Source organism: Centropristis striata, chromosome 6 (assembly GCF_030273125.1).
Source record: "Centropristis striata isolate RG_2023a ecotype Rhode Island chromosome 6, C.striata_1.0, whole genome shotgun sequence".
In the NCBI taxonomy this organism is placed as follows: Eukaryota; Metazoa; Chordata; class Actinopteri; order Perciformes; family Serranidae; genus Centropristis; species Centropristis striata.
Window position 1 is genome coordinate 17381076 of NC_081522.1, and position 12567 is coordinate 17393642.

The 12567-nt window shown below is 39.2% G+C and overlaps 1 protein-coding gene across 1 annotated transcript; it reads right to left on the reverse strand.

Moving 5' to 3' along the window:
- Window positions 1-250: 250 nt before the first annotated feature.
- On the reverse strand, window positions 251-7514 carry unc45a (unc-45 myosin chaperone A). Its single transcript, XM_059335502.1, has 19 exons — window positions 7380-7514; window positions 7071-7263; window positions 5459-5634; window positions 5247-5336; window positions 4951-5118; window positions 4475-4643; window positions 4170-4340; window positions 3731-3902; window positions 3300-3600; window positions 3111-3205; window positions 2804-2945; window positions 2566-2706; window positions 2268-2395; window positions 2124-2190; window positions 1910-2023; window positions 1707-1822; window positions 946-1063; window positions 707-862; window positions 251-597 (listed from the first exon to the last, which is right to left on the reverse strand). Exons 1-19 carry the CDS (start codon window positions 7401-7403, stop codon window positions 310-312), a joined length of 2829 nt encoding a protein of 942 aa, XP_059191485.1. The 5' UTR covers window positions 7404-7514; the 3' UTR covers window positions 251-309.
- Between the last annotated feature and the right edge of the window lie 5053 nt (window positions 7515-12567).

Genomic DNA, 12567 nt, shown 5'->3' on the forward strand with positions numbered 1-12567 from the left:
AATGTATAGAGTAGCCTTACTGGTCTTCAAGGTGAATAGACAGTATAATTAAGATAAATAGAATCAGTGGAAATGCAATGTGAAACCACAATCAATGCTCATTTGTTACAAACACTTCTGTGAGTAGCTCCTGGTTTTCATTAACTACCTCTCTTTATTCATTTTTTATTGCTTTTCACTGTTTTTGGTTAAGAGGGGTATTTCAGGATCGGCAGGGACCGAAACTGATTTCCTGCAAAAGTGAAATGACTTCACTGGTCCCACTTAACACTTGAAGCACTTTAACGCTGCCAGAAGGCACATGTGTTTTCAGGGTTCACTTCCTTTGTCCTTTTCCCTCCCTTCCCTGTTCATGATGATGCCATACTCCACAGCCTTGTCCAGACAGTTTTGAGCTATTTTAGAAACAGGCTCCGGCATACCCTCTCCTCCCTTAGCCAAGACAGAAAGGATCTCCAGAGCCTCACTCTCCATGAGCGTCTCAGCCAGACTCTTCTCCGCCTGCATCATGTTCTGGACTATGACCACTCCACGGTGGCGCAGGTCTTTTATTTCACAGAGCAATAGCGACTGTATGATCTCTAACCAATGGGTTGTCTGAGAAAAGAGGGATTACAACAGAAGTTAGTTATCATTGTAGTATGCAACAATAAGTTGATGGATTTGAATGTGTGGGCATAGTGAACTACTGCCATGGTCTGCTTACTGTTCCAGGGATGCGGGCGCAGATCTCAGGCTGCTCAGCCGTCAACATAGCCAGTGTTCCTGCAGCAGCTTTCCGCAGTCTCTCATCCTCCTCTCCACTGTAGAGCACAAGCAGCTTCAGGCGATCATTCCCTGTGGCCACATACATCTTCTGCACCTGGGGACACACCAAACACCAAATCTCCCTTTTACTTTTCAACATAATTGTGCCATACAATCATCCATGAATATTTGTCTTACCTCAGTGCTTAAAACCAGATTACACATGCACTCTGTGGCAGAAGCTCGGACCAGGTCATGCTCCTCAAACATGTAGCCTTCAATTTTTGGGACCGCCTTCTCCTTTATGATCTTTTGTCTGTGAAACAACATACAAATTCAATACAAGCAGATACTGTGCACACTGATAGAAAACTGTGGTGTCATAATACAAAATATATTGTCAAAACTCAACACTTGAAAGCAAATACATTTTAGTATGACGCTTCGACCTGATATAATCCAAAAAGAAAAAACATACCAGGCAGGTATAGATGCAGATCTTAAAAAGGTTTATAATATAAATGCCTATACACAAAATAATGTGGACCCATTTATGTGAGAAAACGAACAATTAACACTATTAAAACTGTCAAATTATTAACACAGCTTCGATGTCAGCGTTCAGACATTAAATACTTGCTTCTTGACCTGCAGTTCGCTAATGACTTGAGACTTTACTTGGACTTGACGCCAATGCCCTAAAAACTGCTCTGTTAAGAACATTTTCACAGCTTTTAAAAATGTATCAGATCCTCCATGTTAACCATAAAATATAATCTGTGACAATATTTATGAAATGTTGTTAATTTAATTAAGGAAAGTAGATTTGCCATTTGAACAAAAGCAAAACAAAAGAATTAAACGGAGCTCTGCTTTCTGCATACTTGTCATGTCCTGTTACAATTGACCTCTATGTTTTGTGCATGTATTCTGAGGAGAGACTCCCCCTAGTGGCCAACCTGAGTCTATCACTGATGCCGGCCAGGTTGGTGAGAGCCATGAGCGCTTCGAAGTTCTGTAGCAGGGTGCATTCAAGACTCAGAAGACTGACAAGGGGGCGCACCATCTCATAGATCTGACAACAGAATGCAAGACAATGTTAAATAGGAAAGCTTTATTTTTTTCTAATTGAAGAGACTTTTTTACAAGATGCACTTCTCACCCTTTCTCCTGGGAAGGCAATCTCTGGGTTTGATGTGATGGTTATTTTTGCCAGCGCTTGTGCAGCTTTGATTTTACCCACATCTGTGTTGTCAGATGCCATCGGGATCAAAGCCTATGGAGAAAAACAGTCAACATAAATCATGAAAACCTACTAAAGCAAGGTGTTACGATCAGTGCGCAGGCTAAACTAAGCACATTTTAGGATGCTCTACCTTTCCTCCACCCTGTGCCACCACTGTGCCTCTGTCTTCCTGTCGCTCCACCAAAGCCAAGAAGACCCTGCCGTGAAAAATGGCATTAATAGAAAATCTCCAGAGGGACCAGTGACAGGAAAAGAGTTACTTCTATTATCCTACCTGGCGATACATTCCCTACAAGCCTCAGTGAGGGCAGGACTCTCCTGTTTGACCATACACACCAACGCAGACACCACACCAGCCTCCAGCAGCTTCACCAGTCTCTTCTCCACAAAGGAAGGTGCATCCTGACACATGAAAACAGACATGTTCATTTGAAACGATCTCTAAAGATTCATGTAAAATTATTTTTGAAGAACAACTAAAGAAACGGAAAAGTAGTAGAGCTACTGGGCAATATTTAAGTAATACTGTATGATGTTTATTTACAGCAAATGTAGTTCTACTCAAATGGTACCTTAGGGTGCTCCTCTGGCACATGCTGTTTTGCATATTTTGCCAGCTCCACCATCTGAGGGTCTGGCTTCTCCACCTCATAACTGTTGGTGCAATTCACTAATGTGGAGCCCACAGCAAAGAGCACCGTCTTATCCTCGGACTGCAGGAACAAAGAAAAAGGTTGTCAAGACTCAAAAATAAATATAAAAATAACCACCAATATGCTCTTTTGGTAGAATTACAACCACCAGTCAAACCTTTGCTAGTTCAAACATGGCCAGGAGAGCGTTCTTGTCCTCCACTAAGTCCTCTTTCACATCAGCATCAAAAGTGAGGTAGGCGAGGCCTTCCACAGACCACCGGCGGGAGGTTTGGGGCAGAGACTCATTACACAGCCACCTAAAAAGAGAAAGAGATGCAACTTGCTTCTTATTTCAAATTTAGTTCCAAGGAACCACTGATTTTCTGTTGTTTTTAAACACTGTTATGCAACAGTGTGCATCAGGCATGACACATTTCTCTTAATCTCTACCCATGCTCATGATTCAACACAGGCAAACATACTTCCTGCACTGCCTGGCAAGCTTTAGCGTGGATCCCTCAGCAAACTGCTTCATGCTGAAGTCTGTCCCTCCTGCTGATCCCAGCTTGCACAAGCCCTGTGTAATAATAGTAAAAAAAAAACATAGTTTATTCATCTTTATTTAGAGATGTTCTTTCCTCCAACTGTTTGAGATAAATATACTAGCTTACCACCAAAGCTCTCACACGTATCCTGTCATTCTCGCTCTTCTTGTAGAGGTCCTTCAGAAGTGCCACGCCGTTGGCTGTGATGAAGGAGGCTCTCTTGGCCTTGCCTGCCGCATGGATAAGTGTCTCCACCGCTACCTGCTGGTGAGTTACATCTTCGGAGGCACACAGAGAGATGACCGCATCCATCATTCCTGACATCTCCAGAGTTCTGTTACCGACATCGCTTGGTCCTTGGAGGAGCACCGATACCGTCTGGATGGCTCTTAGCTTGGCATCCAGGCCAGATCGGCTGAAATATTGCCTACCCAGAAAACATCAAATAAGAAAGTTGAAAATTTCCACTTTTTTGGTTTTATGCCATGTAAAATATATAATTGCAGTATTAAGCAGTTTAAGTTACAGAAATATTGAAAATTAGGAACACAACTCACTGTACATATTCTTCACATAGCTTAATGAAGTTCTCCCTTTCATTGTCGCTCTTAAGGTCGTCGTAGAGTTTGCTAAGCAAGACAGAGCAGCTCATGTGGGAGTTGTCTGTAAGAGGAGGTCCTTCTGAGAGCTCTGCGACTGTCCCGGCCACCTCCAGGATTTTCTTAAGTCCTGTGAAAGAACAAGGAGTTCATTAATCTGGCTGGGGCGATGCCAGATAAAACTGGTGACAGAATATCTGAACTTGGCTTGGAACAGTTGAGGGCATATGCAAATTTCATCTGAACAGAGAGAACACTTCTCTCTCCTTCCTATGGTAGTGCAACTATAGTGAAAAACTGTAATGGGTATGTTTAGCAGAATATCTATGTCAATTTTGTATCCATCACATCCTAAAAATGTAAGAGATTCTACATTATGTGCAGGTGTGTTTCATACCCTGGTCTATCACCCATAACGTGATGGAGTTATCTGGGTCTTTCAAAGACTTGCGAGGAACTTGTTTGACCAGGAGGTTGATGGCGCCGTCTCTGCCTGGCCCTGACACATTAGATGCTGGCATCATTTCCAAGAGGTGCCGCAGCATTGAACGTAGCTCCTTGGAGGGTTCTGTGTTAAATTCACACAATCAATTACCGTTGAAAGCAGGGAAATGGAAAGCTGATACAAACAACAAAACTTTCGCTATTAGTTTTCTTGTGTGGCCAGCTTCAAATGTAAAAATGGTCAGAGTCCAAACTTACCAGGAAGTATGGCTTCATCTTTCCCTCTGATCTCTCTTTTCATGCCCTCTGTCAGAGCCTCAAACATCACCTGCAGCAGGTGGCAGGCAGCCAGAGACACAGTGGAGGCTCCTGATCCCATTACTGCACACAGCTGCTCCATTCCCAGCTCATTCACAATAGCCATAGTCTGAAAACAAAACAGTGAATGTCAGCAGTAAAAAGCTACAAAGCAATTCATAAGTGAATGAGGATGAATATGGTTTCTGGCAGACTAGATGCTGATGTATAGCAACATCTGCTGATAAACTGTGCTACAGTAGACTAAACAATGAATGGAAACAGAAATGCATAAAAATTGAAGGAACAAAATCCAAATAAGAAGATCATCACCATGAATACATATCCTGTGTTGTTTTCTAAGAAATAAAATGCAAGTCTGCATGCCTGTTACAGTGAAGTTAATGAATAACATTAGAGGGAGCGGTCCCACTTACTCTGGACTGATGCCCTGTGCACAATCCAACCAGGGTCCTCAGGGCAGAAAGGACAATATCCTCCTGCTTGGATTGAAGAAGTTTCTGAATCAGCTTCACACCATCATTACGGAAGATCTGCTCAGCTCCTGCGTCTTCTCGAGATAATACCACTAGATTCTGAGCAGCCTGAGATTGAATAATACAGGGCATTATTTTGCAATACAACTTCAGACAGCTCAAGATACAATTTATAAAATGCATGATAAAACAGCAAAAAGCAGTTGGTTATGTTCATGCATACGAGTTGCCCTTACCTTTTGCCGATCCAAGTCATTTGCAGATGGGTCTACAAGCAGAGAGAACATTTGCTGCACACGAGCATCTGTGGAGTTTAATTGCACCGACTACAGGATTTTAAAAAAAACAACAACAACAACTCCCAATTAGTAACAGTTTCTTCAGGGTACTGTTTCAAATGCAAACCAAACCCCCATCATCCACTTTATTAAAAAAACACACACATTACCTTCTGTTGGATCTGTGCTCCCAGCTGTCTGAGCAGATCCTGGAAGGCTTTATTTTTGGGCTCCAGCTGGGAACACCTCTGAGCATCCAGAAACGCCTGATCGAGCCGACCGAGTTTCTGGAAAGCCTGAGCTCTCCGGAATCTGGCTTTCACATCACCTGGGTCAGTATCAAGAGCTGAAAAGAGTGACAGAGAGACATTCAATAGAAGTGTGTGCATCCCTCCATAAATCCTAATCCAGTTAGAGTGACAGGTCATACAACAGTCTTGCATGGCTGCACCCATATCATTGTTGGACAAGGGAAAACACTCCATCTTGTTTTTATATTTTTTAAGCTAATCACAGTTGTCTGGGCACTGCTCAGCCACAGTTGCTGCAACAGTGCCCCTGCTAATTAGACAGTGGGAGGAGAATGCCATGTGAAATAGGCAGCCAATGGCAGGTTTTACCCACAGTCTACATCCAGTGGGTCAATAAATATTTTTTTACTTTTACCTGAAGTGAGAACTATACACATTTAAGAGTGATTGTAAATAGTTTATTTTGTCAAATACAAGACAGTTGGTGGGCATTTGTGTGTTAAAATTGTGAAGTAAGTGATTCTTGAGAAAGATTGTTGATCTTTAAACTCAACACCCAAACAAATACAACCCTCCTGTCAGTGCTCCTTGTTTCTTTTTTTTCTTCTTTTTTTACCATCCCCTTGCTCTCACTGCCTTTCTCTTTATACATCCATTGCCTTGCACTGTCCTGTGATTAAGCACGAACAACTATGCTGCTGTTTGTCTGGAATAGTGTTGTGTGGCTCAATCTGAGCCACTTTGTTTGCTGCCAAGTTACAGAGCCAGGGCTTTCTATGAACATCAGGGTTTTTTTTAGCGCGCACACACAGAAGACAACAAACAGATTGTGAAAATTACTGAATTTGACACAAAGTGTACTGGATTAGAATCGCTTGTTTCACCTTAAAATTCTTAACCCAGTGGTCTTTAGATCATTGTGAGCATCTCTGTCATTTGAAAGGAGCTGCTGTTGAGCATTTCAAATCTAATATTTTGACACTTTACACAGCCCAAACTGCATGTCATTTAGGGAGCCTCAGCTCATAGGTCCAACTCTCAGCATGTCACTGTAAACCCATCTGGATGGATAGATTGTAATCCAAGTAGCCCTAATTGTGTAATTAAGATTAAACACGTCTTTGTACTCTGTGATCTACAGGTGCATCTCAAGAAATTAGAATATGATAGATTTTTTTTTATTTTTGTCAGTAATCCAATTTAAAAAGGAAATAACACATTATATAAATCCATTACACACAGAATGAAAAAAATCATGTCTTAATTCATGTAATTTCTTCCAATTATGATTATAGCTTACATTTAATGAAGACCTAAAATTCAGTGTCTCAGAATATTACGAAAGACCAATTTTTAAAAGTATGTTTAATATGGAAATGTTGGCCTCTGAAAAGTATGTCCATCTATATGCACCCAAAACTTGGTTGGGACTATTTGACTTGAACTACTGGAAATGGACTTTTACATGATATTCTAATGTATTGAGGTGCACTTGTAGATACTCTACATCCTTTGCTTTAATTTATCTGACCTTTTGAAGCGTCAGCCTCTGCCTTGTTGTACTCCTCCTGTTTCAGGTAGCAGGCAGAGCGGTTGCGGTAGAGAACAGCACTCTCTGCTTTGCTGTCACTCAGCTTCAATGCTTTGGTGTAACAGCAGATAGCACCCTGCATGTCTCCTGCCTTGAAAAGCGTGTTCCCCTCCTCCTTCATTGCAGCAGGGTCCTGGGTTAAACAGAAGAAAAAGTAGGCAACAAGGGCTCAGGATGACAGAAATGCTTCATTTTCGGGGGAAATCTGCTAAGCTACAAAGGCTACGTAGCTAAATGCGGTTGCCTTACCTTTTCTTTTTCACTGAGACTCATCTTCAATGTGTAATACGCAATACAGCGCTCTTTGTATTGAGAATATTCGGTTAAAATTCACTCTACTTGGTCACAAACACCGCTAACTTCAGTCTAACATGTTACATCTTGCTATGCTTCCGGGTGTCCGGAACACGCTGATGACGTTTACGTACAGCCACGCCCCTCGCCTCACGCTCTTTTACCATATAAGGAAAGAGGCGCCAGAGCATGTCTGTCTCCATCTCTGCTTTATTTGGTTACATTTTCATTCTGTAGCTTTCTTCATTCCACACACAGACACAGAGGGTTTTTATCAAGCTTCTAATGATAAAAGAAGGGAGCCAGTAATTCAAGTTTTGGATGGATTCAGCAGGAAATATAGTACTGTGTGTGTGGTAAAATGTTTGTGTAGTTTAAACCTCAGCAATGTATAATATTTTACAGTATGCATTTCAGGCTAGAAGCTGCTCTGACTGGGTTGGAAGAGAACACACTGATATTTCACAAAATAATGACACAACACACGGAGATTACACCTACCCAAGGGAACATTTCTCCCCCAACAATAATTCAACATATTTATTTATTTATTTAGAAGAAACCAAGATTTCATTACAATATATTTCAATATTGAACTCAAGCAGACATAAAGTAACAGGGGATAGACTCCAATATCAGATACACACACATTCACATATTTAATTACAAACAATTATATAATAATAAACCAATAAATAAAGAAGTGAAAAAAAAGCATAATTACAACTCAGTGCATTTGTGCTGTGGTTTTTGCATTCGTTGGATGGTTCTTGGCCAACAAACTCTCTCCCGCTCTCACTGTCTCCAACCCAGTACACACAGGAACAATAAGTAGTTTAATTAAAGTTGTTGGGAGCTGTATAGTTTAGTAGGCCGTGGTGGAAGAAGTAGTACCTTTACGTAACAAAGCCCTTAAACACCTTATATAAGAACATGGCATCATGTTCATTTAAATGTATAGTTTAAGAATAAAACAAACAAACTAGATACAATAGAGTATGGTACACAAGACCATATTACACTAAATAGAATGTACAATCATACAGTATTACAAACAAATGCCAATACAAGAAAACACAAATCCACATAGTTTAATACAAACCACTGGTGACAGATACAGCACATCTAACATGCGTTAAACTTTAAAGTAAAGTTGTAAAGTAACTAGTAGCTGTCTGACATATATGGTTGATATAGGCTTACACAAAATGGAAACACTCAAATATTGATGCTTACACATCAAAAGCACACATGTCCACTTCAGTATGTTTGTAGGGGGGTGGATTTGTTTTTCTAAATGGTAACAAGTCGTTAAAAAGTAAACTTAAAGTAAAATTAAAAATAACACATTGCATTTTGTATACGGACATATGAGTTTCTAAAATGCACAATGCATTTGCAACAGTGTTTCCCTTCAGTTCAAAACCACAGAAGGAAGTGTCCTGGTGTGGTATTTCCTGCATTAGTCACCTGGGGGCTCTCATTTACCAGGACAGCCGAGCACCATTGTTATGTTCCTTCTGTTGCTGTGGAGACAAGGTGGTTCCCTTTGGGCTTTGGGCTCAGATACACCTGTTAAGACTCTCATATTACCATGGCAGCTTTGTGACTTAAGAAGAATATCCTCCATAGCCAGTTGGTATACATTTCCTCTTAAGGGCTGGTCTTGTTGTTAGACCTCATACATACCAGATCCACAGGATATCCACGAGGCTCAGCGACAGCACCAGGGACCCGAAGACAAGAGCCCCAGTCTAAGATCAAAATCAAAACCAGCTGTGTAAACATTTGTTCCTTATCAGGAATGTTTTATGAGAGATTACGCTCTCAGAGCAGGATTCTGTTATTGCTGGTGTACACTCTGTTATCAAACCTATTTTTTTAAAGTGTAGAAATAACACTCTCATTCCCCTCACTCATACACATATTTTTAAATAGTTTTGTAGACCGCATGAAATCAGTCTATTGTGACCTGAACTAAATCAAAACAATGCCATCTGTTCCTGTCATGTCCACACAATCTGTTGATTAATTATTAAAGTGTTTGCTAAGCTCCTGTTTCCATAAACACAAAGAGTTCCTGAATGATCCACCAAAAGAACATAATAATGTGACTCGCATGCAAAGCATTATTACATTTTCCAAACTAAGTCTCTCAGGTGTCGTTTACCTGCACGTCAGTGCTTACTTCTCTGCAGCAGTCAGGCTGGTATTTGGCTTTGGTGATATTATGCAGAGAGCTTAGGCAGCACTACTGTATGTGAGCCCTTCTGTCTATAGGCAAGTGTATCAGACAAGGAGGTGATCACACCAGGGGCCATAGTAGTCCATCTCTAATGACATTATAAAAGATACATGGTGGCATAATGTTACATTTATCTTAATTTGCTCTATCTATTACTAATTTTTAGAGTGCTATCTCTTATACCTAACACTTAAATGAATGGAAAGGTAAGTCCATCATGGTTCTTTGACTACTGGACATCTTCAGTATTTTATATATATATATATATATATATATATATATATATATATATATATATATATATATATATATATATATATATATATATATATATATATATATATATATATATATATATATAACATATATATATATATATATAGCCTAACTATTAAAGATAACTGGGTCACAAAGTTGTGTAAATGGGTGGAACACTGAGCTTTACAAAGCTTGCATCCACTCCCGCTGCATATCCTGTGTGACCACAGTGCTTGTTTACTTAATTTCAGTTTATAGTTCAACACGTTGTGAATATTGAGTGATTCTCAACACCCCCTCTGTGGCACCCTGCCAGGGGGTCAGTGAGAAGTTTTTAGAAAACGTTTAATATAGCTGCATTTAATTCATAAAAATTGACATTTATCCCCTGAGCTATTGGATAAAGCAAAATGGAAATATAGTAGGTATAGACATGGGGGGAGGGATACAAAAAATAGCTTTATTTGCTGATGACGTATTAATATATTTATCCAGCCCAAACACGTCCCTCCCTGAACTTATGACAACCCTTACAGACTATGGTTCTCTATCAGGCTACAAAATAAATGTACAAAAAACTCAGGTTATTACTTTCAACTATCGACCAGGTCAAGAGATTAGAGACAAGTACAAGTTCAATTGGGAATCAAAATCAATAAAGTATTTGGGAGTTAACCTACCCCAAGATTTAGGACGATTAAAATCCATCAACTATGATCCATTGCTCAATAGAATTAAATCTGATATTTGCAGATGGAATCTGATTTCTTATTTAAGTATTATGCAAAGAGTGGAGGTGATAAAAATTAATGTACTGCCAAGGCTACTGTACCTATTCCAAAGTCTACCAGTGGAGGTAACAGATAAAGAATTTAGGGAATGGGATAAAATAATCTCTAGATACATCTGGCAGGGGCAGAGACCGAGGATTAGGTACAGAACATTGCAGCTACCTAAAAACAAAGGAGGGGTGGCACTTCCATGCCTGAAGAGCTATTACCAAGCTGCACAAATAAAAATATTGCTAAATGTATACAATCCCTCTTACTCAGCGAGATGGAAAGAAATTGAGGCCAGCACGACAGATGGGGTTCCTATACAGGCTATAATAGGGGACAATAACTTGAAAAAACACATTAAAGAAGGAATAAACCCATGGTTGGAGATTTCATTAAATACTTGGTTTGAATTTATCATGAGAAATAATTTGAGAACACAAAGTAGACTGTTAAGATGGATTGGGTATGATTCTGAATTTGCGCCTAATAGAACAGATAAGAGTTTTTGTAAGTGGGAAAGGGGACCTACGATATTCTGGGAGCTTTTAAGAAAGAAGAAGATTAAAAGCTTTCAAGAGATAAAAGATCAATTTAATCTGACAAATCAAGATCAATACAGGTATTTGCAACTAAGGCATTATTTAGAGCAAACACTAAGGGGATCAATGGAGGGGAAGGGGTTTGCAGTCATTGAGATGTTTACTTCAGCATATGAATCAAGACCGAGGGAAAAATTAATTTCAAAATTATACAAAGGGATAGAAGACCTTAAAGAAAATGATACTGTGTATATAAAACAGAGATGGGAGAGGGAGGCAAATATTGTTATATCTGTTGATGATTGGGAAGAGATAAATGAACAGCAGTGGAGAACAACATGCTCCTTATCGTGGAGAGAACACGGGTGGAAGAACATCGCAAGATTCTTTAGAACACCAGCACAGACAAAATATCATGACACAAAGTGTTGGAGACTATGTGGAGCTGTTAAAGCTGATCATTTTCATGTGTTCTGGAGCTGTCCCTCCATTCGCAGCTACTGGCAGGAGCTTAAGAAATGTATGGATAAAATACTGAGGGTAGACCTTCCACCTACTTTTGAGGTTTTATATTTGGGGAGATCAGACATTGACTTTACGACATCAGGAGACAAACACATGTGTAAAATAATGTTGATTGCAAGCAAAAAAGCAATTACCAGAAAGTGGATGAAAAAGGAGGAACCTAAGACTGAGGACTGGGTTGAGGTTATACATAATATTTATATGATGGAAAAATTAACTTTCTCCGTGAGACTGGAGGAGGACAGATTTAAAAGAATATGGAAAAATTGGGTAGAGTACATAAAATCAATTAGATCTGACTTTATCTGAGATGACCATCATTAGAAGGAAAAGTACCCTGGTTCATAGCTACAGAAGTTGAAAAGTTATGTTTTTTATTGTTGTTTTTTTTCTGTTATTTTTATTTCTAAAATTTTGCTACACTGGAACAAAATGCTGTTTGATTAGTCATAATTTTTGGATGACATTGAATGACTACTATTTCAGTTGCACAATTTTATTGGAGTGAATAAAAATGTAAAGTTAATTTATATCTGATCCAAGATGAAGGATGGCAAGTGTAATCTGAAGATATATTATTGGAGGGGTTTGATTTATGTAAACCAGATGTATGCAAAATGTTTGTTAAAATGTTCAATAAAAAGAAAGTTAAAAAAAAAAAAATATTGACATTTATCATTCCTTAATTATTGACAAAAACTATTTTATAACATGATAATTTTCATGTTACAGCCTCTGCCTTATATTGTATTTTTAAAATGCTTTTAAATATATTTATTATTTAATTTGAAAAAATA

Excerpts from the sequence above, each read along its gene's own strand:
- unc45a (XM_059335502.1), bottom strand. The coding sequence starts at position 7,403 with ATGAGTCTCAGTGAAAAAGAAAAG. Across the intron at positions 7,264-7,379 it reads GTCTCAGTGAAAAAGAAAAG|GACCCTGCTGCAATGAAGGA; the intron begins GTAAGGCAACCG and ends TGTTTAACCCAG. Across the intron at positions 1,823-1,909 it reads TTGCCTTCCCAGGAGAAAGG|ATCTATGAGATGGTGCGCCC; the intron begins GTGAGAAGTGCA and ends TTCTGTTGTCAG.